Source organism: Seriola dumerili, unplaced genomic scaffold (assembly GCF_002260705.1).
Source record: "Seriola dumerili isolate Sdu_G_001 unplaced genomic scaffold, Sdu_1.0 BDQW01000322.1, whole genome shotgun sequence".
In the NCBI taxonomy this organism is placed as follows: Eukaryota; Metazoa; Chordata; class Actinopteri; order Carangiformes; family Carangidae; genus Seriola; species Seriola dumerili.
The window spans coordinates 368,441-394,592 of record NW_019174577.1 but is presented as its reverse complement, the minus strand read 5'-3'; the positions used below and the strand labels follow the sequence as shown (position 1 = coordinate 394,592).

General features: G+C 42.0%; 1 protein-coding gene across 1 annotated transcript in view; it reads right to left on the bottom strand.

Moving 5' to 3' along the window:
• Window positions 1-245: 245 nt before the first annotated feature.
• The window catches only part of fgf22 (fibroblast growth factor 22), a 25,997-nt gene continuing 90 nt past the window's right edge, over window positions 246-26,152 (bottom strand). Inside the window, exons 1-3 of the mRNA XM_022759504.1 lie at window positions 25,870-26,152; window positions 1,927-2,030; window positions 246-440 (exon numbers count right to left, since the gene is read on the bottom strand). The exon at window positions 25,870-26,152 is cut by the window's right edge and continues 90 nt beyond it. Of these exons, the coding sequence (XP_022615225.1) occupies window positions 246-440; window positions 1,927-2,030; window positions 25,870-26,152 (582 nt within the window). The remainder of the gene's footprint in view (window positions 441-1,926; window positions 2,031-25,869) is intronic.

Here is a 26,152-nt window from a genome sequence, read left to right as displayed (position 1 = left end):
AGACAGATGCCCGAGGATAGTATAATTCTACTGTATTGGACTGTATTACTGAACACCATTAGAAAATGGAGAAAATAACTTAAGAGTACATATTATACTAACTCTACAAATGTTACAGACCTCAACAAATGTACATTTATGTGACAGGAGGATGGAATATAAAAACACAGTCACAGCTAGATCAACACTAGTGTGAGGAGACAGGTGAGCCAGCCAGTTGTCGGTCAGAGTTCAGACTCAGGCAGCTAGGATGGGAGCATAGGCAGGAAATGAGTAGATGGGTGTCTTCGCCGAGCCTTGTGACCTCGCCGTGGCTTCCCCCGCCCGTTCAGTGAAACAAACATCTGCCTGCCGCCATGCTTCCAACGGAGGGAGGCGTACGTGTTGTAGCCGTTCTCCTCAATGCGCTCCTTGAACTTGCAGCTCGGGTTGTATTTCACCTGTGATCAGAGGGAGGAGGACATGGGAGGTTAAGGAAGTTATAGCAGATGAGTGTAGTTATGGGCTAACGTGCTGTACTCAGCCAACTTCCAAGAAGTGCACAAAGGTTAATGTCTGCTGTTGCAGTAAATGACTTTCAAGGTGTTTGTAGCTGATAGGGTGAGTTTTCCATTACAAAGAATTTAGCTTAGGTTTGTCTAAGACCACAATAGACGTGTTTAGAATTGAAGGGTTGGTTCTCCAAAATCACAAAAAACACTTTTTCACTTCTCCCTCACCCTAGTGGTGTTTAACCATTCGGATGGATGTGACGTTTGTAGACATCTGTCTCTGAAACTTCTTCTTCATCTACTTAACATGGTGTAGGTAAATAAAATTTTGTTTGTGCTGCTCAAAGCATTGAAAAACTTCAACTGACCCCAATAGCGATGTGCCTTTCCAGCAAAAATGTTCTGGTTACTCAGGATAATCCACAGACCTCACAGTTAAGTTTTTATTGGGAGCGATCTCTGAAAGCTGATCACTGACCAAAACTGATGACAGTGAGGTCTGTGAAATATCCTGAGTAACTGGGACGTTGTTATTGGAAGGACATTTTTATTTCTGTCCACCTACATTGTATTGGGTTTGCAGAAGAAATCTTAGAGCTGATATCCTAAAACCTTGGCAAATAAATGTCAGTGAGAAAATATGTTTTTTGGGCATCAGTGTGTATGATTTGGTGAACTGACCCTTTAAGGTTCTCAAATTAACCAGACTATAACCACAAGTGGTTCTGCTGCATTCCCTTTTCCAGATGGTTATCATGCTGCCATAATGAGGTCCTCTCTGTGATTGTATCAGGATAGTATGAGCCTGGCGTGATTCACCTGCCTTTTGTTATTATGGGAGGATTCAGAGTTTAGTGAACGCCCTGTGTCTTCAGGTCTATTTCTGTCCTGTTTTCTAAGTTGGCTCGTTGGAGGCACAAGCTCTTATCACTGCTAGCTGACTGATTGCTTGTCCCTGATTTCTCCTTTTTCAAAGATGTAAATACACGAGCTAGACACCACACACCTCAGGTCTGATGTGTGGTGTGTGATTTTAACAAAGAGGGGTGATTACTTTTGAAAGCTTGCTGTGCAAAGCAACAATTGGCGGATGGCACGCAAAGACTGTTAAAAGAGACCAGCTGGCTCTTTGTCATTGTTGGTTGAGTTTCTTTTCTCTGCTATATCTATTTTGACAGTGGAACAAGCCAACTCAGGCTGCAGGTATCATCAGGCACGGCCCAGGTGTACAGCAGTGATTGATAGTAACTCTGACCTTTCTCTGGACTTTCCAGCAGAAGATTCTTGAGATTTCTCTTCACTTCAGCAGAATCAAACATGTTTGGGTAGGCAGTCATTCGGGACCCCTATACATATATACCTCCATCACCCTCCTCCCCTTCCCAGCCATCCCATCTTGACCTCCAGAAACAATGTTGCCAGGTTGCATACGCACCGATCCAAAGAGCGTGCCTTTCTTGGACATGGCTAAGTACAGCCCGGTGCTGACAGATTTGATGGCAACAACTCCCACACTGACAGATCGGATTTCCATCAGGCCTGGAAAATAAAAGAGGGAACAAGAGTCTGGGTTAGAAACATCAAGCTTTGGGAGTTTCCCCATCAAAAGCCGCTCTATCATTAGTGATTAGAATACCAGACAGCCATATGCTCTGGGGAAAGAGACCCCAAGACAAGAGAAAAAAACACTCATACACACAGGACATGGACAATGTCCTGAGAGAGCTCTCTTTGTGAGGACACCAATCACGCTCAGAGCACTTTGACAGGTAAAATTTTGTCCACATCATATTATTTCCCATAGTTTCATTTCATTGAACAACTTTGCAAATGCACCACAATCTCAGACCATGTCCTGAACTACATAAAATTTGTAACACACACTTCTATAGCAGACACACACTGTGTCAGTCTACCTTGCCACGCGCTTCCATAAAAGCCTCCTGACTCCAGATGTGACACTCTATCATGATGATACCCAGTGTTGTTTACTGAGGGACACAAAACCCATGTCTGCTGGCCACTTAAGCAGCCTCTCTAACTCACTTCACCCCATGAAAAAGCTGGCAAGCTGGTGGGCTAATTGTTTCCTCTGGGCACTGATTGCAAACAAGTCCCATGTGGCTCTCTCTTGTTCTGGTTTTTGTCTGCATACAAAAATAAAGGCACACACCCATTGTCATGGCTACGACAGTGAGATGTTTTGGAGATGACCTGGAGGCTTACCGCAGGGTCTTGAATAGAAACTAATTGCTGGAGATGAAGCTCTCTTTATGCTGTTTTATTCTGGCTTGATTTGCCCACTTACACCTTCAAAAGCACCCTGATGTGGCCTGCTATCTAATCAGAGCACGAAATCTTCTTTTTACACCCCTGAAAACCAAGTCAGTGCAGAGAAAACATGTAATCCTGTTGCTTAAAGGTTAGGCATTGCTGGATATTTGTGAAAAAGGATTGTTGCATTTGGGCAGAGGCTGTAAACACAGCACCAGATCAAGGTGCTGAAGAACAGATTGACCCAAAGCTGGTAGGAAATGAAGGAGTCATAAAAGCAGTACCCAACTGACTTACCCCCTGCTGCTTCTGTACAACCACAGATCTTGTATGGGGTAGTGACTGAGTTCCTGAATAGTCCCGCTTATTAAACCCATCCAGGAATGAAAAATAAACACGCACACCAGGGGTTTTGCAGGTGCTACTCCCCCTGCACCGCAGTTTTTATACCTATTTATTTGTGCAAATCCAAATTTTGTTTGGAGAGATGGTGGAATAACTTGTTATATTTTTGTTTTAGACCAGGATATGTTCACATTTTTTCAAGTCTTAATACAAAACACATCTTTCAAATTAACGGACAAAATACACTGTTCGCCCACAGCCTCTAGAATGACACACAGAAGCATTTTTTGATCTTCCCCCCCTATTGGCAGGATGACATCATTTGTCTGTGCCCTCCAAACCCATTACAAACTAACCACTCACTGTTGAGCAATAATGTGACAACGGTATGATGGAAGTTTAGTTAGGTCCAGGCACAAAAACAAGGTGGTTAGGTTTAGGGAAAGATCACAGTTTGGATTACAAAAAGTAGCCTGTTTCATTATGGATATGGGACCTTTGTCGTCATGTTAACAACAACAAACACATGCTGGTGGTTAGGGAATCATGGTAAAAAAACAAAACAAAACAAAAAACTCAGACTGTTGGCTTCCTGTGTTAAAGTCACATGTTTGACTGATCCATCCACCCAAACTTCCTCACCTACATGAACTTCATCACTCTGTAACGTCACCTGGTTTCCTCCTTTGTTCCTATCATAATTAGCACGGCTAGTACTAGTAATCGTTCACTGCAGTTGTTCCTCCTGTCCATACTGGCTGTCAAGAGATCTTTTTAGGATGTAATTCAGTTTTAAGCGATGAGGGACAAAGCCCACAGACAGTGTTTCCTTGTTGAGGTGCAGTGGAGGGCAAGGAAGAGAAGGAGGGAAACTTTGACTGGTAAAGGTTTAAATTAGTTTCAGCTGAACTTTAGAATTTCAATTTCTACTGAACAAGTGCTGTGGATTTTGTCCCCCATCGCTTACATTGAATAAAAAACCTATCCTTTAACATGCTATCCTTTTAACTTTATCATCTGTGTCTAATATCATGCAGATGACACCAACATAATACATACTCTAATGTGGCGCTAAAGATGCTACTAACTGCTCCTCTCTACAGGATGGCTGCTAATACCATCAGTCTACTGTTGCTGGTCTCAAACACACATCTGCTGCTCCCATCTCCCACACAACTCACAACTATCTCAACTTTTTTTTTTTTTCCTCAGCTCTGAACATCACTAGTCGTGCTTACCAAGTGAGGTCATCTACTTTAGGCACGGAAGCAAAGAACTACAAAGAGTAAAAAGGAGGGAAAAAAAAGACAGGGAAGGTAAACAAACACAAACTCCTGTTGAGTGTCTTTCTTCTCCGACAGGACCGTGTAAATGAAGCCCTCTCTCCACTCGCCGCAGCTGCAGGGAAGGAGGGAATGCCTCAGTTGAGTCCGTCTAGGTATCAGCCCAGCTGCACCCCCATCATTTCTACGTTACCTCTGATCCTCTGAGGAAACATTAACACTTTGATGGCAGCCTCCTCTTTACGAGCTGTGTTTACAAACACCGGGTGTGCTATGGTGGCACCTGGAGCGTGCAAGGGACTCATAAGCAATTAGCTGAGGCCCGGCTAGTGATTGGAGCGCTGCAAGGATTTATGGGGGATTAGTCCAGGCCAATGAAAACCGCTGGTGCCTGAAAGTGGTGCCAGCAGTAATTGCCATTATTTGCTGGTTTGAGTTCCAGGCACAGTAGGTGTGTTGGAAGCATGTTTGTCACATCTGAGACATTGCAAGTTGGCCATGAACAGTAACGTCTCAGGTTTTAAAGGTAAAAATTTGAAATCCTTAGAACTAGAAAATAGACTGAGATTAATCAAAATGTTAGAGTTGTTAATGCAGGCTTTATTTAAACAACATTTTGGTGTAGGAATTAAAGGCTTCTACTGGCTAGCGATATGTTTTTCAGGCTTTTGTTAGCAATCATTTTGCGAAACACTTCAACAAAACCCCCCATGTCTTCCTTATGGCACATTAAATATTGTCCTTTATCTCTTCAAGACTCATAAGACTAAGGTACCCTACATGTCTCTTCATTCATACGTGGCGGTGTGGCAGCCAACAGACACAAAAGATCTGAGGACATAAAATGGGGATTTCACATTGTCTGGAGGAATCACTTGGGCTCTCGACGCTTGACCACACATCTATAAAGACCAGTTAGATCCATATAACTCACAGTCCACCCTTTGAAAAGTCACTCCATTGTGTTCAAAGCCTGAGAAATCAGAGTGAGGTATTTCAAGCTATTAGAGGGTTTTCCTAACTGCTGAAATCCAAAGGTCACTTTACTAGAAAGAAGGCTTAAGGTTGAGTTTAGCCTGCAGACTTGAATAAATGTGCTCTATATTGATATTGTTTAGTAGAAGTAGCATACACATTTTTAACTGGATTTGTTACAGCATTAAAAGATGCCTAGGGATTTGCTTGCCCCTTTAAAACCAACTTAATTTTGGGTTACATGGACAAATAGCCTCTGAATATGCATCATTTAAAAATATTTTATAATAGTATAAGTGCAATCTGGAAGTATTCCTCCTTTTACTGACTCCAGTTTAATGACATATGGTCTATAGTAAGTCTATAGTAAGTTGTAACTGATCTATACAGACAAGCAGGAATATGTAATTTGCCTTAATAAAATCATTATTTATGATTACTTTATGACACTTATTTTAGAGTGATTGCTGACTATATTTAGAGAAAATGAAAGTGGGAACTAAACAATTTTGAATAATTTTCATTTAAGAAATGTTTCAAATCTTTTCAACAATATCACGATAAGACAGAACAGTGAGAAACAATGGAGACAAATTAACTCTTTGTTCCCTAGTTGCATTGGAAACTGAAGGTCACTTCTTCTCCGTGTTCTGCTGAGCAAGTATCAACTGATGGCCCTATTGAGCTCATGAAAAAGGTTGGCTACTTTTGGCTTCCCACTTGCAATTGGCAAGATCTCTTAACCTTTGACATGTTTTGGCTGGGACTGTCAATAAGCTCAAGCTGCCATTACAAGCAAATCCTGCATTATACATGTCTAGTCAACTGTGGACTTGCCATTTATTTCTCCTCTATGGGATTTTTAAAAGCATAGAAAAAGTCTTTTACCCAGTCTTTTTTTTTACTCTTTCTTTTCTTTCCGTCCCCCATTTTTTGGACGTTAGCCCATCGTCAGATCATTCAAGCCTTTTCTGACCTTGGAAAAAAAAAGGCAGAAAGGAAAGAGAGAGACACTCTCACGGGGTTCCCTTTTGTCAGACTCATGGTATGGGGGAGGAGGAGGGAGCGAGTACAGGGTGAAGGTGCTGGTTATAAGATGGGGGTTTGGGTGGTGGGGGCAGGCGCTTCCAATGGCTCCTTCCCCCCTCCTAATAAGTCTTTGTTACTCACCTGAGAGGTGAAGAGCTAGCCAAGATCTTATTAATGACCAGGCATTTTCAATAGGGCTCTACAAAGTGTGGCAAAATGGTTCCTTCCATCACAAATTTAAAGCAGAAAAGAGTGAAAGACTGAGCAAAGAGAGTGAGAAAAAGAGATTTTTCTGCTCCTTTCCTCCTGTCTTCTTTTTGTTCCTTTTCCCAGGTCTTTAATTTCTTGGGTTGCCCCCTTGAGCAGCCCTCCATGGCTCAGTGCTCGACCAGAGCAGAGCCTGGGAATCTCGGAGTTCCCGCTGTGCTCCTGCTCTTGATTGACATACCTTTTCAATTATTTCACAGTTTGCTTGCTTTTTAAATGAAGAGGGCCCTGTTGTTTTTTTCCTTCTGCCCTCCTTTTCAAAACACAAGCTTTTCATGTCGGGTCTGGGCTGCCGGGCCTAATGGCTGTGACCAGCACCTTTGATCTGCCATGACCCCCTCGAAGGGTCTGGTACTGGGCGAAGCAGCCGCCTGTGTGTATCAGCACAGACAAAGGCTGCATCACTCACTATTGCTTTAAACACCTTGAGAGATTACCATGAGAACAGGCGCTCTAGTGGAGGCCTTCACAGGTGGTGTGATATGGAAACTCGCATGTTAACCCTTGAATGTACAGTAAAATACCAACCAATGATTAGTATGGACTTTTTGAGAGGATTGGTTTTGTTCAGTTAATTCCAGAGGGGAATCAGTAACCTGCACACAATTTACGTTTTCACCTAAATATAAGGAACATTGTTTGTGAACACCAATGCAAAATCTTCAATGTTTTTCTCTTTTTTTTTGCTAGAAAATAATATAACTCCGCAACAAATAAATAAAATGGAGGCAATTCTCACTAATGCCTTCCAGGTGTGTCCATTGCGCACTGATATCCACTGGAAGCAAACCTGGCATTCATTTGAAATGCTTTCAAATACAGCTTACAGTTAGCTAAGCTTTGAGTGTTGCTTGCACTGATGCAGAGTTTTTGAGGTCGAGCACATCACTGTCTGTTTAGTAAACTCCTTCATCACGCATGTCCTCCATCTTGCCCTCCTGGTCTTTGCTAAAGGCCTGAGTATGCTTCAGGAAAAGTGTTTGTTGAGTCATCTTACAGCATCTGAAATCTCCAACAATCACAATATTTTCTGCAGAAACTGGGTGACTGTCAAAAATGAGCCCAGTCGTCTGTGCAAGCAGAATTTTACAGCCCATTATTAAGTTTTATTATTAGGCCACCTCTAGTGGTCGTAGTAATTATAGCAGGAGCAAAAGAGTGCGTCAGGTGACAGAGTATAAAGAAAGAGTGACAAGGTTAAGAGGACATTGGAGTCAATGGATGCATTGACAAAACACAGGACTTTCTCACAGAAGAAAGTTTTTCCTGTTTCGAAATCGACAGCCTAGTCATCATCATCATCATCCTCCAACCTTAAGGAAGTAATTATTTTAACCCAAAACCACGATCTTTTCCTAAACCTATCCAAGTCGTTTTCGTGCTTAAGCCTAACCAAGCCATGACCGTTCCATAAGCTAAACCAAACCACGTGTTTATTATTGTAACCATGATGATGAATGTCTGGGATGCCACCGCCCTAGTGGCACTACTTCAGGAGACACTCCTATGGGTTGTGTCAGGGGGCAGGGACAAACAATGGGCTGGAGGACATGGTGGCAAATGGCCAGGTGCGCAGAGGTGTGAAAGTAGGCAAGATTTGAACTTCTCAACTCTCTTAGTTAATTATTGAAACAGTTACTTCAGTCACTCTTCATCTGTAGAACTGAGTGTAACACCATGAATTTCTTTGAGAAAAGAATGGCCAAAAGTGTGCACCCATATCCCTATCCCTATTTGAGACAACAAAGACATGCAAAGGAAACTCTGGGAGAAAGAGTCGGGGTGGCAGTCAGGAGGAAGCTATGGTTGTAGTGTTTTAACCCCACCTTTGAGTGTAGCAGGAGGCACAAAGACTTTTGGATTTAGACATAGGCCAACTACATGTTGTTCTACCTAGTCAGTTTGAAGCATACCAGTTTTCTTGTGATTATTCTAAATATGCTTGCGTCTTTAAAAAGAGAGGTCAGTTTAACCTGCAGTCTGAAAGGCAGCCAAAGAAATTTAAGCAATGTTTGCACACTGTCCTTTCATTTAATAGCCTATAAAGGGTAATCATGACATTGATTTGGGGCAGAGGCCATTGTTTATAGCCTGACAACAAAACTGTGATTATGGCCCTCAGCAGTGATGACTGATCAAATCCAAGGCAAAATGTGTGTCAGCAAGAATCCCTGCTTCTGTTTCTACGGCTCTGAGGGCACACAGGGAGAATAAAATGCTCCAATCTCTCTTTCGAAAGTGTGATCCCTGAAATATACAGTATATTCCACACAAGTTTAAACTGGGACTGATTTGGTGATGTTATCATTATCAAGATAACTCAAGATAACGCATAACTCACAACATGCAATTAATCCAATTTGAACAAACTGCATGCCTGTGTTACATTCCTCTATCTTCTAAGAACTTCATATTGATTCATAGCTGGCAGATGAATGAATGTTTTTGTCAGGAGGCTCATATACCAGAAGCCTGATATTTCTACTTTGCAGCATATGATACTGGGTCAGTGATGATCTCATTGCAATGAGTAGCTAATATGAAAGCTGATCTTCAATTTGCTGTGGAAAAATGACAGTGCTGCTGAGAAGGAAATAGATCATTTTCAGAGAACACAGTGTGCTGGACTTAAATTGTTTGCATTTTTAACTGGGAGAAGGTAAATTATGAACAGTATTTTTACATTATTCAATGCTAATCTTCAGTCTTTGGCTACATGTCTTTCTAATGACCTAAACAGAGTACAGGGTCAGTTCAGGGAGGCACAGGCCGGAACAGCACAGACTCTGTTGACTGAAACCAGAGGATATAGAGTGGAATCACAGAACACAAATGCACAACACATACACAAAACATGGCCACCTGATGAACCATGGCGGCTGTGGTCGACCATCTGACTTTCTTCCGATGAAGTGCACTTTATCAACCAAACATTTGATACATGGGACATATCCACCAAGTGTACTGAGCCCTTCACTATATTTTCCTCTTTTCTTTTCCAGTCGCATAAAATCATACTCATTCTTACACCTGTGTAAACGCCTCCTCTATTGAGCGCACCAGATTGCATTTCTTCTCCTGCAGCCACACACAGCCACCAGCCTCTGACATTTGCTTAAGCTGGGGCCTCACCAGGATCATGTCATTGTAACAGACATCTCTGAATTAGTGTAATACACATTTGTAATGCAAATGAGACGGAAATCTCTTCTATCACATATGGTAATTTAAAGGACTATAAATGTTTGTTTTTTTCAATAATAATGTGTCAAGTGGCAACATAAAGAGATATGACAATGTTTAAGGGGTCACTACAGATAACCTACAGATAATAATCACCTGAATCTCCAGCTCCCCTCAGCTTCACAGAGCTTTCTAGCAAGTTTCAGCTCATTGTTTAGCTGTCCAGCTCGCAACCTTCTTGGTTCACTCTCAGGGCTCTCAGAGCATCATTTTTGGTCCCAGCAGGCAGCTGCTTTCATTGGAAAAGCTCTAAAAGCCCACTGTACACCATCTGATCAGCACCATACGGCAAACAGACATAGTTAGCGACTAGCTGGCGAACATAGTGGAGGATTTAGCAGCTGAAGAGCCAGATATTCCTCTAAGTAGTTGGCAGAGACCAAAACAGGCAGAGTGAACATTGGACTTACAAGTGAGCGGAAATACGACTCCAAGTGAATGCTAAAGTTGCTGAATGTGTAAATAAGCAACTGTTTGCTAACGAGTTCTCCACATCAACTTAAAAGGTGATGATATTTCCACTGCACCTAAATAAAAATCAGTTGAGGTTTTACTGTAAACTTCTATTTTTTGCTACTAAATGACAACCTCATAGAGATTTGAACAATGACCACTAAATCTAAATAAATACTCAGTTAGTGTAAGAGGGATGAAAAGCCTAACAACAACCAAGATAAGTGCTTATTGATTCCTTATTATCACTGAAAACCAAACCTAAATTTCATTAACAGGTAATCCGATAAAAAAAAGGAGTCATAGCTGGTAACTGTTTGATCACTGAGTAGATCATGGGTTAATTTAAATTAAATACAGCAGTGATGTGCTAAGACCAAAGACCAAAGAACACTAATTAATGAACACTTGGTCAAATGCTGCAGGAAGTCGTGTGGCAGCGCTCAGGCAGGAACTTGTGAGCATTCAGCACTGCTGGCCACGCCCCAGTGAGCGATGTCAGAGCAGGTGTTTTACATCTGCTTTTAAAGGCAAAAATACCTGTTTTGACATGACTGATTGGAGTGCCACAACGATTTTCTGCCCTGTGTCTTAAGTGACATTATAATTTAGGTCTTCTTTGACTGAATTACTTTTTGGGCATTGCAAGGATAAGTCAGTTTATATAAGGAGTTACATATTTTTTTATGTTCTTCTCACATGCCAGGTATACATGTATTTTCTAGAGCTGTTATGCCAAGGTCAGTTCAATTCAGGTTTTCTGCCAACCAGAACCTAGGAAACGGATGGCCTTATTTCTTTATAAAAGTTTGGCAAAAAAAAAATCTTTCCAACAACAATGAAATCTACTTAGGTTTTTATAAAGCTCTTAGGAGGTTCAAGATCAACCTGAAACATTTTGGTCAACGTCAGGGGAAGCTGTTTTATGCTCTTCATTCTTAGGTTTACTCCCACAAAAGTTAGGCTTTATTATTTTGGTTAGAGTTGAGGACGGAAGGTTTACTCAGGGTTTCCCTTTTATTTATGTAAAAACACCCTGGTTAAGTCACTGTCCACAATGTTTCATACACATACTGATGAAATGATGACATTTATTTTTGTTTGAATAAGTGTGACCAGGCTCAAAATACGTATGATGCAATGCCCTCATTGGTTTAATGGACCGACCTGCTCTGGACAGCAACAAAAATTTACAGTCTCTTTAACAGGGGCTGTGACTGCCTCTCTGACTGCACTACTGTTCCAGAAGAGGGTTTGTATTTTTGTTAATACATATATATATATATATATATATATATATATATATATGTGTGTGTGGCTCTGTGTTACAGAGCACAGCAGCCTTCGGTCTTGCGGCAGCACTTCCCTCCATTCCTACAAAATGTAACTGTCTTTCTCTCCGCCTGTCTTCCATCTAGTATCCTGCTTTCACCGCCCATTTTCTCCTCCGCCATACCTCTCTGGTCTCTCTGTCTCAGTCTGGGTCCCTGCCTGGGTCACCCCTCCACTCCCTCCCTACCGGCCTGTCTGCACCAGGTCTCCGGACATGCATCATACCTATTAACTTTCACAAGCCTGGGATGATTTATTCATCCCTTACCAGAAGCTATGAGATACGTCTGCAGCTGAACCCAGCCGAGCTGAGCCGAGCTGGACCGATCACACACACACAAAAGTTGAGACACACACACACAAAATGCACAGCCTGCTGTTAAAAATCTCAGGATTTGTCACTTTGTTCTACTTTTGCAATAGAAGCAAAAAAAAAAAGATAAAATAAAATACAATAAAATAAAATAAGGTAGAAAGCTAAAAAAGAAAAAAAACATCTCCAAGGTACTTAGTAATGAACTGACCAACCTCAGTCTGATTGTCCACCACATGCTCGTCAAAGCAACACATCGAAGCCAACATGCCAAGTAACTTGGCCCCGAGATCTGATTCTGTTCCTCAAATGAGCTCAGACCGCCTGGAAGTCTGAACAGTGTTTCTCTTGCCTAATTTAGCTCTGAATTCCTGGACAGTTAGGAATCCTGCAACTCACCTCATGCTGGCTTTGATCAAACAAAAAAAAGTACATAATTTAACTTTAATTTAACAGCAAAGGAAATAAGAAACAGGATTATTTTTGCACCCTGTATTTTCTTTTTTTCTTTCTTGTGCACTTGAACCTTCCCAGACCTAAACATGCTGTCACTTTATAAATTGCTCTGTGTGCTGTCATTTGAATCTGACTGTATACAGTGTCCTCTATACCTGAAGAAAGTAGGACACAGAGAGACTGCGGGATTTTTGCGGGTACATTCCCTTGCAGGCGGCCCACCCCGTCAAAAAAACAAGGACGATGGATAGAAAGGACAGGAAGAAAGGAGAGAAAAGAGGGCTGCTCGTCCCTGCCCACATATCACATGCTGTTCCCACATTCCATTAAAATCTCTGGAGGGATGAGAGTGAAGATGAGACTGATAAGATTGTTTTTCTCCGGTCTTTTTAATCTCACTCTATATTCAATGGCCAGGGTCTTAAGTTCAGTGATGTTGATTATTTGTATTATTATTATTATTATTATTATTATTATTATTGTTTGTGTTGTTATTATTGTTATTATCATTATTACTACTACTACTACTATTATTATTATTATTATTATTATCTGTCAAAAGGCCTCATGCAAGAAATTCTTGTATGAACAGCTTTGTTCCTAAAGTCATGTTAAGAACATTTGTGGCTGTAAAATAAGTCATGGACTGCTTTGCTTTAGTGAGCGTGTATCTTCTAAGCATCTAACTTAACGTCAAACATTCTCTCTTTATTTCCACACTCCTTGCGGCTCTGCAGTATTAGGGATATCAATATCTTCTATTATTGAATGGGCAAAAGGTCATCCCTGAAGAACTACCATTGCACAAACTACAGAAGGAATCTGGAAACAATTTGAAGTGCACTCTTGCAGAGTTTCGCACAGGCTGGTTTTCAGGCTGTTCCCCTTGCTTGCCAGACTGAGCCACTGAGGGAGGTGTAAAGCAGAGACAATCTACTCCTCTACAAGCCCAGTTTTTTTGAGCCTGTGAACAAGCCACATGGTCGTGATCTGCTGAAAGCTGACTCCCACACTCCCTCTGCCCCAGCCCCGGCCGCAAGGGGTGACATTCTCTCACACACAATCCAGAGGCTGGTCCTCTTTCAGGGCTCGCACTCGGCCCTGTTACCCCCACCCTTTCATACGGTGCTGCTGGGAGAAGTACTCCAGGGATTAGCCCAGCCAGGTCTTTCAAAGGCCATTAGAGCAAATTACAGGTATCCTGTTACCAGTGCGCTGGGACAGGCCAGGTGAGGGGCGCAGAGGCCAGGCGGCAGAGCAGGGGTCAGCTTGGGACAAAAAGACAAGGCCACCCTGGGCCCCACTCTATCGGAGTGTCTCCCTGGCTTCACAAACTGGTAGACCTGCATCTATGAATGGCTCACTTGATGGGACCTCAGAGACATTGTCTCACCACCGTAACTTTAGCCTTTTTTTCTTACTGCCCCCCCACCGCCACTCACCCCCCACCCCAGACCTTACTCTTCCCACCCTGGTTTTTCTTGTATTTCGATTGATGTGGGCATGACTTTGACCAGATAAATGATCACACAAAATGAAAAGAAATGTAAGGTTTGACTGTAATGCATCACTACTAGACCTTTTTATTCATGACCAAAATGCTGCACACACTCAGTCATGTCCTGGCTACACTATCAGCATGCACCACACAAGAAGCCCTGCCGTGGGTCAAAGATTTAATTTGAATTACATTAACCATTTCTACTTCAAACCTAAATTTAAATTGTAATGGCAACCACACAACCATTAATCTGTGTTCTGTCAATGAATCAGTACGCTGCGGGCATCATGAGACTGATTCTGTTGATAAAGTCATGGAGATGGCCACAGGGAGTTCCGCATCCTGCCATTTTCTCTGGACTACGCACACACACTCTCGCCCGCACACATGTGCCTCTTGGCCACTTGTGCAGGCCGCACAACTACACACACATGCCTCACCCTATACAAACCACTGGATGACAATCTAGTGGAGGAGATGCGGAAGTGTTTCATTAGCCAATTACCGCTGGTAGATAAAGCCTGCGTTCCCACAGTCCGCAAAGGCCGGGGGTCAAATGTGACCAATTACCCTCCATCCCCTCACAGGACAGATTAGTCTGTCTGATTTATCCCCAGACAGACTGACCCAATACTCCAGAATCACCATCCACATCTGGATACATCTGTGCATGTTTGTGGGGAGGCAGTTGTGTGTGTGTTTGAGAAATTTCACTCTTCAAACACACTGCTTATACAGTCAATGAAACTACAATTAATATACCAACGGGCAGTCAATGTGAGTAGAAAGAGACATGTTGTGTGAATGACAATGACAAAGCTCAGAGAAAATCTCAGTTTGACTTACATTAGTAACAGGTCAAAGAGCGGAGCAGCACTGAAATCTCTTTCTCCATCAAACGGTAATTAGTGTACTTCCATGTCCTGTCAGCATGTGCTCCATGGTAGTTTTACCACTGGACACAAACTTCCTTGGTCATGCTAAACTGTGATTGTATGTAATGGGACATCAATCAGTTCATTAAGGACCTCCAGGATGTTGAATCAAAGGGCAAAGACCCTCTGCTGATCAAACCCCAAATTTACAAGCTTGGTGGGGTTAAAGGTAAGACTAGAGGACAATCTGAGGGAGTGGGTGAGTGGTGGTGGTGAGGGATGGCAGAGGTGAAAAAGGTTAACGAAGGCAGGGTGCACCGTGCCTATTCGTCTGTGCCTGTGTGGTAGTGAGGGGCCGCAATCTTACCTTCCAAGAGGCCTTTTCTTTAATCAAGGAGGGAGAACAGGGAGGGCGAACTGCCTCCAAATCATGCATCACATCCGTAACAAGCGAACGGCAAGCTATCAAAGGCTTCACAGATAGTTACGAGCAGATCTGCCCACTGAGAGCTTTGTGACTCACGGCTTCTGCAGTTTCCTGCACTTTGCTACCCTTGGAGGGGGATCCACATTAGACTGAGCTCATTCGCCTGTGCCACTAAATTGCTGGTGAGTTGCATCTGTGGCTGGTTTGGATGTCTGTCCAGACCAGATTCACCCACTCAGATTGGAAATATTTCCTACCTACCTAGATTCCTAGTTTAGAAAAGCTAAATTTGTCCAAATATTCACTGTCATATTGGAGTTACCGTAATTACGAGTTTACCACTCCTAAACAATGATCAATATTAATACTGAATATTAAAAAATAGATCAATATCCAATTTTAATTACAATGAGGAAGCACCAGTATATCCATGCCCATGCTGACCTGACCCATGCTGTCAAACTGGCATCATCAGGTGATGAAAAACTTAAATTCTTTTGAACAGAAATTTGCCTTACAAACGGGCCGTGTTGATTGAAGGAAGTGGGCATTTAAGGGGCAGCGGGATCTAATTAAAAACTCTATCCTGTTGCATTGTGAGAAATGTAGCATCCTGTGTATTTGCAGCTTGACGCATACAAGAGAGTAAAAGTCAGCAGAGGCTGCTGTTCTTTTTTTAATCCATCTCTTGATCCCCAATTTTATATAAGTGCAATACTAAATTGCTGGAATGAACATGGGAATGTTTTTTTTTCCCATCCCAGTCTTTCCCGTCACCGTCATCAATCCAATATGACATGAACGCAACATCAAACTTGCCTCCTAGTGTGATTGGCTGTTGTGTGTAAATTGTATTATAATTGTATGTCAGCTGCTTAACCTTTTATGGATGCTATTAAAAAAACAAATTTACTGTACAATTACTGTTATTACTTGTAGTTTCATATTGAAAAGCACTCAGAAAACTCCTCCATTTATTTTGAAGAGTACTGCCAAGTATGAGTGTGCATGTGTGGCTCAGGTGCGCAGCAAGGTTCCAGTGAGTGAGCACCAGGACACAGAATATTCTCTGTGGCCTGAGCTTGCACCATATTTACATTATTAAAATGAGATGGGCATACAGGGAGGTGACAGAAGGCACAAGAGTGAAATCAGGGCCATGTCAGAGCTGTCACTTGCTCCACTGGTCAAACGGCCCTGACCCCAATCCTATCCACTGCAGGGGAGGAGAGGGGGAAATGGAGACAGCAGGAGGGAGATAGATGGTGATAGGTAGAGAAGGGTGGACAAACAAAAAAAGAGAAGAGATAATAGTGAAAGACATGTGTGTATATATATATATATATATATATATATATATGAAGAGAGATGGGTACAGAAAGAGCGCCAGAGGTATCACATTAAATCACCTGGGCAAAAATGTGGCAAAAATGTGGTGCTTCACATACATTTGAATATTTTCTCTGCCTGCTTGGTTATGGATGACTGCAAGAAGAAACACAGCAGAAACACTTCTAGTATGACACCTGCAACTTTTTCTTTCTGAGTCATTCAAAAAATAGATGCAAAGTTTTCACATACACACGGGGATTGATAATTGCTAGGATGTTACGTCCCCTTTTTTCATCTTCGCAGTAAGACAACTAGCTAAAATGAAATGTGTAATAGTTGTTAAGCTAAATGGAAGCTGCATTCTGGGCAAAGATCTCAGAGTCCATACAGGAGTGGCCTGTTGTATGGTGTGGACTGTACTGCCTCAACTATATCACAGCAATGTTCTTTGCCACCCTCTGTGTTCTAATGAGGAGCATGGCCTTCCAGACGGGGGAAAAACACCCGTGTGCACATGTGAGCGTGCGTGTAAACACACATACGTGAATGTGCCTGACTTGAGTGCAAGGTAAGGTCTGGTTCATATTAGCCATTAGGGAACAGAAACGCACATCTTTTTCAGTTTAGGGTCCACTTCATGCTCCTGCAGTGGCACAAGTATAAACACAGGCGCATGCGTTCTAAATGTACACACACATTCAAAGAGCCCTGACACGATACTCACATCCTGCTCGCGGTCGTTTAGCGACATGGCCTCAGAGATAAAAAGCAGGTACGGCTGGTTGTGTGTAATGCAGTTCAGAGAACACGTTGTATAGAGTCTCAACCTGTTGGTATGCGTGGACCTGCGCTGGAGTCGCTGTTTTTAGCCTTCCACATTTGCATTAATTATCCTACTCCTACTCTCAGGAAACGCATTTGCAACAGTTATTCAGTCCAGATAGTGACTTCTCTGCTTCAGTCTTCCAGGCACAGGCAAAGAACTTCAGCACAGAGGTTTCTCTCTGTCAAATATCATCTAAATCCAAGATGTAATCCAAAATATCTCATTTTTAAGTGATTTGTTTGAATATAATTTTTTCTGTTTAAGCTTCAGCGTGCGATAGGTGTACACTGTTTCCACAAAGTTGTCCATATGGTCCTCATTTCTATGTTGTGACCTAGGATGCGCGTGGCCCATTTTCAAATCTAAACTCTGCTCTATGATTTACAACTGGAATGTGGACCATGTGTGTACTCCAGTTCAGATTGGGGCTTCAAGATTGAAACTGAGAAATTTGCTTTATCTCAGAGTCATAGACGGTGACTATAAAAACTGCTGTGTGATGATAATGATTAACATTTTGAATTAAAGATTATTGGTGCTTATATTCTGTTTTCAGCTGTATGAAAAAACAGTCAGAGTCGCTCTAAACTTGAACTCACCACCTGTGTCTGGATTAATGTCACTATTAATCATCTGAGTCCTATCACTCATGCTATCTGATTAACTTTTTCATGGCTCTTGGGATGGCAATGTTAGTCGATCAGTTCACTAATTTGTCCAAACTGAAATATCTCAGGATTGAAATATATGCTGCTAGCTTGGCTGTGAACTTGGGCGACATAATCTTAACTCTCACAGAAAAAGGAATACTGCACATGACATAATGCTTATATGATGAGGAATGTTGGGTCAGCTCAGGCTTTTCCAGAGTGATCAGTTAGTTATAGTAAACATGTTATTTCCACTGATGATGCTTAGCAATATGCAGCACCATTTCTCCACAGATGTGTCATGATTTAAAAGATTTCCAGTGTATTACACATGGGCAGGAGCTGTAAACTAGATTTTTATGACTTGATTGCCTCACAGCAAGTCAATATTTAGCCATGCAGATTGACAGACAGGTTGTGGTTGCACTGTTTGTGTGTGTGAGGTGTTTGTAGCTGAGTGAGAGAGAGAGATTAAAGTCTATTGAAAGTCCAGGGAGCTCCCATGTGCTGCTGTTGATTATAACTTCACAGGAAAAAATGGGTGGAGAGCCCCAGATTTATCTGAATGTCACCTATGAGAAAGATTGAGACACTTGATTTTACTGCCTTTTATTGCTTCCTTTATGACCTGGATCAAATCCTACAGGGCAAGATATCTGTCTTTCGGGCAACAGGTGCATTACATTCCTACTGTTATTGCTTCCTAGTCCCAGGATCTTTGTGATTTTTAGGTTAAACTTGAACACCTTTAAACTCCTGTAGCTGTAGTCAGTGAGCCGTAGCTGTATTTAGGGATGCCAAGTTGTTTCTTTTTTCCCCGTCTACAGCAGGGGTTCTCTTTCAGCTTCTTTATTCCTGGGCCAGTGGTTAAACGCCTTCCAAGACATGATGTCTGGCTCAGTTTGAGCAGGGAGGTGAGAGGCTTTATTGGAAGGGTCAAAACAAAACCATTAATCTGTCTTGGTCTATCTGAAGTTGAGGCAAGACCTGTCTCCCCTGACTCAATGGGCTGATTATGTCAGTGCATGTGTGTGTGTGTGTGTGTGTATGCATGTGCATGTGTAGGGTCCGCGATGTGAGTGGCGGCGGCTCCTTGGTGAATATTTCCTTTGGCGAATGATTTCAAACATGTGGTGCTGCATGAGTAAGACTAGCTGGCCGACTGTTCCCAACTGATCTAATTAATACTCATTTTACACCTTTTACAAAAAAAGCACTCACAGTAATAACTGCACTAATGTGTTCTCATTGAGCGAAAGGTCAAACTCTTCTCTCCCATTTTAAAAGTGTACAGTTTGGCTGTGACCCTGTTCAATATTGCTTTACCCAATCGTAATTAATTGTGGTTCGTTACAATGGTGTATAAAGCAACTAAATCATTGAGGGAGTAGCTTTTGGATGGCAACAGATAGACTACTCATGGGAAAAAGATGGAAAATAGAAGTAAGTATAGTTATTTTTTCTGGCCCAAACAATATTTGAAGTGTCAAACCTCAATCTTGCTGTATTACACTCTGTAATCATTTTTTATGTTAACACTATTTCTTCCGAGAATTTCAAAATCATTATATTTTAACCTTGTATTCATTTTCATTCTCTGCTTTTTATAGGTCTTTCAGAACCTCAGTGCAAACATCTTTTATCAATGGCTCTAGGGTCCAAGTAGCTGGTTACTGGCACTGTGAAGTCTTCTCCTTTGTGTTCCCTTCACACCCACAGGATGTCCAGAACTGTGGGATGTTATAAAGGAATTGGCAGCTGGAGCCAAAGTCAGACTCTATAAACCTGCTGATGAACCCAGTAAATCCCAGGGAGGAGCCACAGCCAGACTGCTAAAGGTTGTTAGCTACTAATTGCTACATTTCTAGAGCCCATTCATGATATCAAACCCTGGTGGCAGAAACCAGCGATGCCCAGCTAATTAGGGTGACACTGACACTCTTGTCCTGCAATGTTCCCAGGACAGTGATAGTGTGTGCATTTATGTGAGGGATTTAACATGCATGTTCACCATGCATGCGTGTGCCAGTGATTTTTATTTAGCTTTCAGCCTCTTAGTACCAGGAACAGCTGACAAAGGGTCGATTTTCATTTGTCTCCCACAGACTGAGGCCGTGTACAGTCCTTATTGGGGGGATAATAAATGCATGATTCGTGGGATTTTACCCTCCTGTTGGCATCCAAAATGTCCACGAATCCCCTCTCAGTTGAGACGACCCAGAGGAAACCTTACATAATGCCTAATGAGCAACGGGAAACGCTCCAGCACTCCTCTAGCCTTTAATTTCCACCTCAATACTGTGCAGAGCACGCCCCAGCCCTTCTCCTAGCCTCATTAACATGTGTATTCTCCCGATTCAAAACACCAAAGCACTTCCTTCGGCCAGGTGCTTCCCTCTTTAGCTCCTCCAACCCCGGTGCTGTTGATCCAGTCATACATGCCCGTCTGAGCTCTAACAAAATTGATGGTGAGTCATGGTGAGGATGTAGAAAGGCTAAGACAGAATAAACTTTCTTATACCTTTAAAATGGCAGACTGAGCGGAACAGACATTTTGTAATGTCTGTCGCTTTGGCATGTTAAAGCCATTGTCCCTAAATTGCAGCCTAGATAACACATGAGCTGATGATGAAGAGCAGAATAGAACAGAAAAAAACTGCCCTCAATAGAAAATAACTCATCGTCAGCATCCTCTGTTTGTGCATTGTAAAAGTGAGTACCCTACTTGACAAGAGCTGAAGAGTACTGTATAATAATATCTGTGGAAACAGTATTTAGCTACTCGTACACTAGTTGCGTCTTGCGTTCTAACTTACTGACAACGTTAACATTAGCTTGCTAGTATATGAGCTGTTTTGAGTCAAAATGTAACTCTGAATATGCTGGACAACACATCTGAACTGATACTTGATCATAAAGCCAGTAAATTTCACATTTCACAAAAATTACACAATGTACCCCAAATTACAGACTGTTCATTGACGTTAAGCCAAATGACCAAATATTGTAGGTTAGGTTAGCTTAACCCCCTTAAACTTAATTCTTAACTTAATGAAAACTACTAAGTACATATTTCTCCATGCATGCATAACATAATATTACATACATTTACAAAAGATTGGCAATTCAGTGTTACCTATTGTGAAGTCTAAAACTGTTTGTGATGCTATAGCCACTTCTTGTCAGCACTGTTTATTACTTTTGATTGGCCAGCCTTACAAATGTCTCCCAGCAACTGATTTACAGGTTTTTAATTTCTTTACAAGATAAGACATTCATTTATTTTGATTGGTGCCACTTAATTTAGTAAATCATTCATTTAAAAGTAGCTCTCAGTTACTAAGAACTTAAGAATGACTTTACCTACAAAACAATTATGACCAGCTGGTGCCACCCAGCCCTAGTAGGTACATGAAAGTTACATTTGGTTTATTTTGATTTGTTTGGAACTAAATAACGATCCCCACATATGTGATTAAAGGTACAAATTAATCAATAAACTCACAAATGAAATATAATGACTTAAACAAAATTACAAATTGTCTATATCGTCTAAATTTTACTAAAGTATGTGCAGATGCTCATTTTCATTTATGCCAGTCTGACTATGCTGTCAGACTGGTCAAACTTTTCAAGTGGATGTAGTCATCTGTCTGCAGCACTTGTCCTGTCTGTTCCCATTTTCAAATTCAACTCAGTCTCTCCTTGGTGAGTGACAGTTTCCCCTGTCTACAACAAGTTTGAATAATTTCCACAACATATTTCAGTGGGGTGGAAGATTTTCTTCCCATGGGCCCAGTCCAAGCCAAATACACTCATGAACTCGGAAAATTCTCACATCAAACAGCAAGATGTTGCACACCAAGGGAAATTTGGTAAACACAACACGCCCTGGCTGTGAGGGTTGCACGGCTGTAGAGGCAGAATGGAGCTGGTCTGGCTGTAGTGACTTCTGCGATTCTAGTAGGGTGGTGAAGTGACCTTATTTCCTAAGGGTGAATGGGCTGTCACTACCTGGAGTCTGCACAAGCGTTTGATGCATTCAGCCACACACGCCCAGAATTTAACAGTCCATCCTTTAAAATTATATATTAAAAAAAATGAAACATAAAAGAAAATATATGCAATGCGGTGTCCCAAAAAAAAGACCTAAGAATTAGCAAAACAAAATAGGAAGAGTGGAATAGATAGAAAACAGGCTTCTAATTAAACCCATAAAATTACAATTACCCTACATTTATTAATTGAATTTGACTTTAGTGACTATACATGGAACCTTTTTTTCTTTCTACTCTCTATTCCACACTACTCAGTTGAATGATTTGCTGTTACAATTGATCATGAAAAGCTTTCTGGGTGTGCCCGCTGCAGCTGTTGTGCTGTAGCAAGGTCTAATTAACAGGCTATGACCGATGACCCAGGACAGGATATGATGCATACCTGCCTCTGGAGCTTTTGTAAACACTTGGTTGTGTTTTTCCCCTCGATCATTTTCTACTTTGCCATAGGTCGAAAGAAAAACATGTCATGGTCCTCCCCTTCAGTCCCTCAAACTACTGTACTTCACTACTGTTTTTCTCTTCTTGTTGTTAGTTCAACAAGTTATTATTTTTTTTTAACTTTGCTGATCGAGTGGTTTGTAATTATAGGTGGATCTATATTTAGAGCTTGTGGTTTCAAAGGCTGTAGTCAGATAATAGTTGGGTCATTTATCTTTTATGATTTCTATCTCTCTACTTTGATTAGCAAATGTTTTACTGTAAAAGTCCAGTAAGCTTACAACATGCTTGATTTCTGATAACAAACCTCAGGAACAGATACCTGAAACACCAGTTTGTGTGTGTAGAGCTGTGTATATATCTGTGTGTGTGCTAGGATAAGACAGGATATTTTTCTGATAGCATTTTGGAGATGTAACTGATACACATTCAGCCTGTCCTCTCTGTTGCAATTGATAGTTTTGGATTACATCACTCTGCAAAAAACAGCATTTAATCTCTTATTCGTCCTTTAATAACATCTGGTTAATGACTCCTGGGCAATATTGTTTCATGTCATACCAACAGCTAATTCCTCATGAACTGAAATGCAAGACTAGTAAACAGAAATGTACTTATTTTCCATGTATGTTTTACATTTTCTCTATCTCCCTTCAACTCCGTCCAGCTCTCTCATCCTTTAAACCCACCATCGCTCTAAGTCAGACGGTCTCCCTCTTCCCTCAGCTGTTCCATGCCCCTGCTCCACTGGGATTGATACAATATTTTCCAACCTCAATTAGCAGAGAGCCTGTTGACTAATTCCAACTGTTTTTGCACCTGAGAGGGAGCTGTGAGTTGGGGCTGGAAAAACTGAGTGGGGTGGAGGTGAGGCCCGGGGCCTGGGTGTAGCAGGCAGAGCTGTCGGGGCAATATAGCTGTGTCGACAAGAGTGTAAGGGCAGCACAGAGGACAGAGGAGGGGTCGGCCAAACTGCTGGGCAGTGTTCGTGGAAGCCGCATTCAGGCTGAGGACAGTTGTGAGCTGATCTACAGCTTGTTAAACTGTGCGGGGCAGCGCTATTTAAAACAGTAATCCACAACATTTTGTGTCTGTATCTGTCTCTGTAGGTGTGTATGTGTTTTTTTAAGCACTCCAATCATTCAAGCACATGATTGCATGTTTACATTATACTATTTTACATCAGACAGGGAAAAAGTATTTCAAAAAGTATTGATAGAATCTTAAAACAGAAATACATCCTCTTTCCTGCGTAAGATGTTGCGGTCTAGTATCTGTGCCACTGCTCTCGTCATTAAATATGTACAACTTCCTGCTTGTCCTGCCACTCTAATCTATAGCATGGCCACCATATCAGTATCAAGAAATTTCCTGGAGGCTTTAAGTCTGATTGAAAACCTCCTTATGTGATGGAAGTAACGGTAGCCTCGCACAGAAATAGAGCGCGACCTCAAAATGGCCTTAAACCAGATCTGTCCCATTGTGAGGCACAACCACAGACTCACCACAAGGTCCATTTTTATTAAATTTAAGGCAAAGCCTACATGACCCCTGATTTGGCACTGTGTGCTCAGGGTGAAGGTACACACCCTCGCTCTGTGTGAGCACAGAAAGAATCGTTCTTTCCACCAAAGGAAATGAGAGGATGATGGATAAAGTGTATGAGGACATTGCATTTAAGGGGACTGCACTTTTTCATAGAGAGCAACTGTGACTACCTAAGCACGAATGACATGAATATGGCAAGAAAAGGCATGATTTTCATTATGCCCAAAAATCATTTTTGTTGCTTTCCAGAGCCTTTGAACACTTGTTTCAATTTAAACTCCCTCATGTTGCCAAGTTGCTACCAGTCTTCCAGCACGACTTCTGAAGTGTCAGATTCAAGCAAAGTTCGAGAGAATATTTTATTATGGTAGCTGACATACATTACCATTAATATGAAAGAATAATGTCCCAACTTGGATAAGCCCACTGGACCAATTTTAGCAGTAATAATTCATCTGCGCTTGAATTCCTACCAGTGCGTGTGGTTTTAAAAAATTCTGCCAGGTGACTAATTCTGCCAGGTTAACAAATGTCACCCGGTCTACATCTTGGAGCTCACTGAAACAGTGGCATCAGACTGACTGGGCTGTTAGCTGTACGCAGCAGCTGCTCCTGCCCCCAGTAGCTGTATGGAAAAATCTGACTCACCCACTTGCATAAAAAAGCATTAACGACCAAATACATAAATATTACTGTCAGAGGCATAAATGTCTCTTACGGCTATCCACTCAGTCAGTAAGCCAGTGACTAATGGGGAGGGAGGTCAGATCATGACCAGAGTCGACTCATCTGACCTGGTCAAGCATAAAAGACACCCACTGATGGACGCACTGAAGAGGCACTGCTGCTCTATGAACAACCCCTTCTCAGGTGTCCCTGAACCTCAGATTGTGTATAGACTGCAGGCTTACCAATAGAATAAAGTGGGTCTATCTGGGTCTGCTCCGCTGCATACTTAGTTGGCACACTGGTAAGTGTTGTCCTGTCTGAGCAGGTGCTAAGAGGCAAGAAAGAGCCACACTGGTAGCAGTTTCAAAAGAAGGACTTACAGCTGTGTGCATGATCGCCTGAAAAATGTGATGGCAAAAGGCTGTCAGCACAGAAAGCCCAAATGTTAATGCAGGTTGCCTTTAAGAGGCAAACTCACTGCTTTAGACTGAAGTTACTATCTATGCGCACGTGCATGGATATACAATAATTAGAATGTACACAGAATAACCTCTTAAATCTGACTTAAAACTGCAGTCTCAGTACTTATAGCTAATCAAACTGTGAACTGTGCACACAAATCCATGTTTGCACTTGTTGGGCGGATGTATTTCCATTTACATCTGCTACTTACAATTGATGCACTTTCATCACAGTTTTGACAAGTTAATCCTCAGAGAAACTGAAGCTTTTTCTTTTTTTGCAAGCCCAGTTTTCATCGCCAACTGATGCTCAATGTCTTTCCTCAAGTCAGCTTTCTTGTGTGGCCGGTGCCGGCTGTCCCATGAGGAACCTAAATCCACACTAGTGTATTCCCTTCTTACCTAGCAACGCATCCCTCATGCTCTAAACACAACACAAATGGCTCAGCAGTGATATAACCTTAGGATATCCCTATGAACTGCTATAAAAGTGAACAGATAAGAAAGTCCAGCCATAACAATAAAAGTGAGAACGTCACAGGGCATCCTGCCTACTCTCTGACACTCAACACATGTGAAATGCAGAAGTTAGATGCATTCTGGCTGTGCCAGCTACTTACTGTCTGCGTAGTTTTTCCGCCGAGTGCCATCCACCTTCCCTGTTTTGTCAATGCACAGGAAGAACTTGTTGGCAGAGTAAAGTCGGCGTAGTCGGACATCGCCCTCTAGGTGATTGTAACTGCGAGTGTGCCTTTCCAATGTCCATGAACAGTTGATGCCACTGGCAAGCACCTGAAGGGCTTCATGCCCTACCCCAGGAGGACAGGCCCCTGTGGCAGTGCCAGCGGTGACCAGGAGCAGGGTGAAGCATGCCAGGCAAAGGGAGGCTGCACTAGGCAGAGT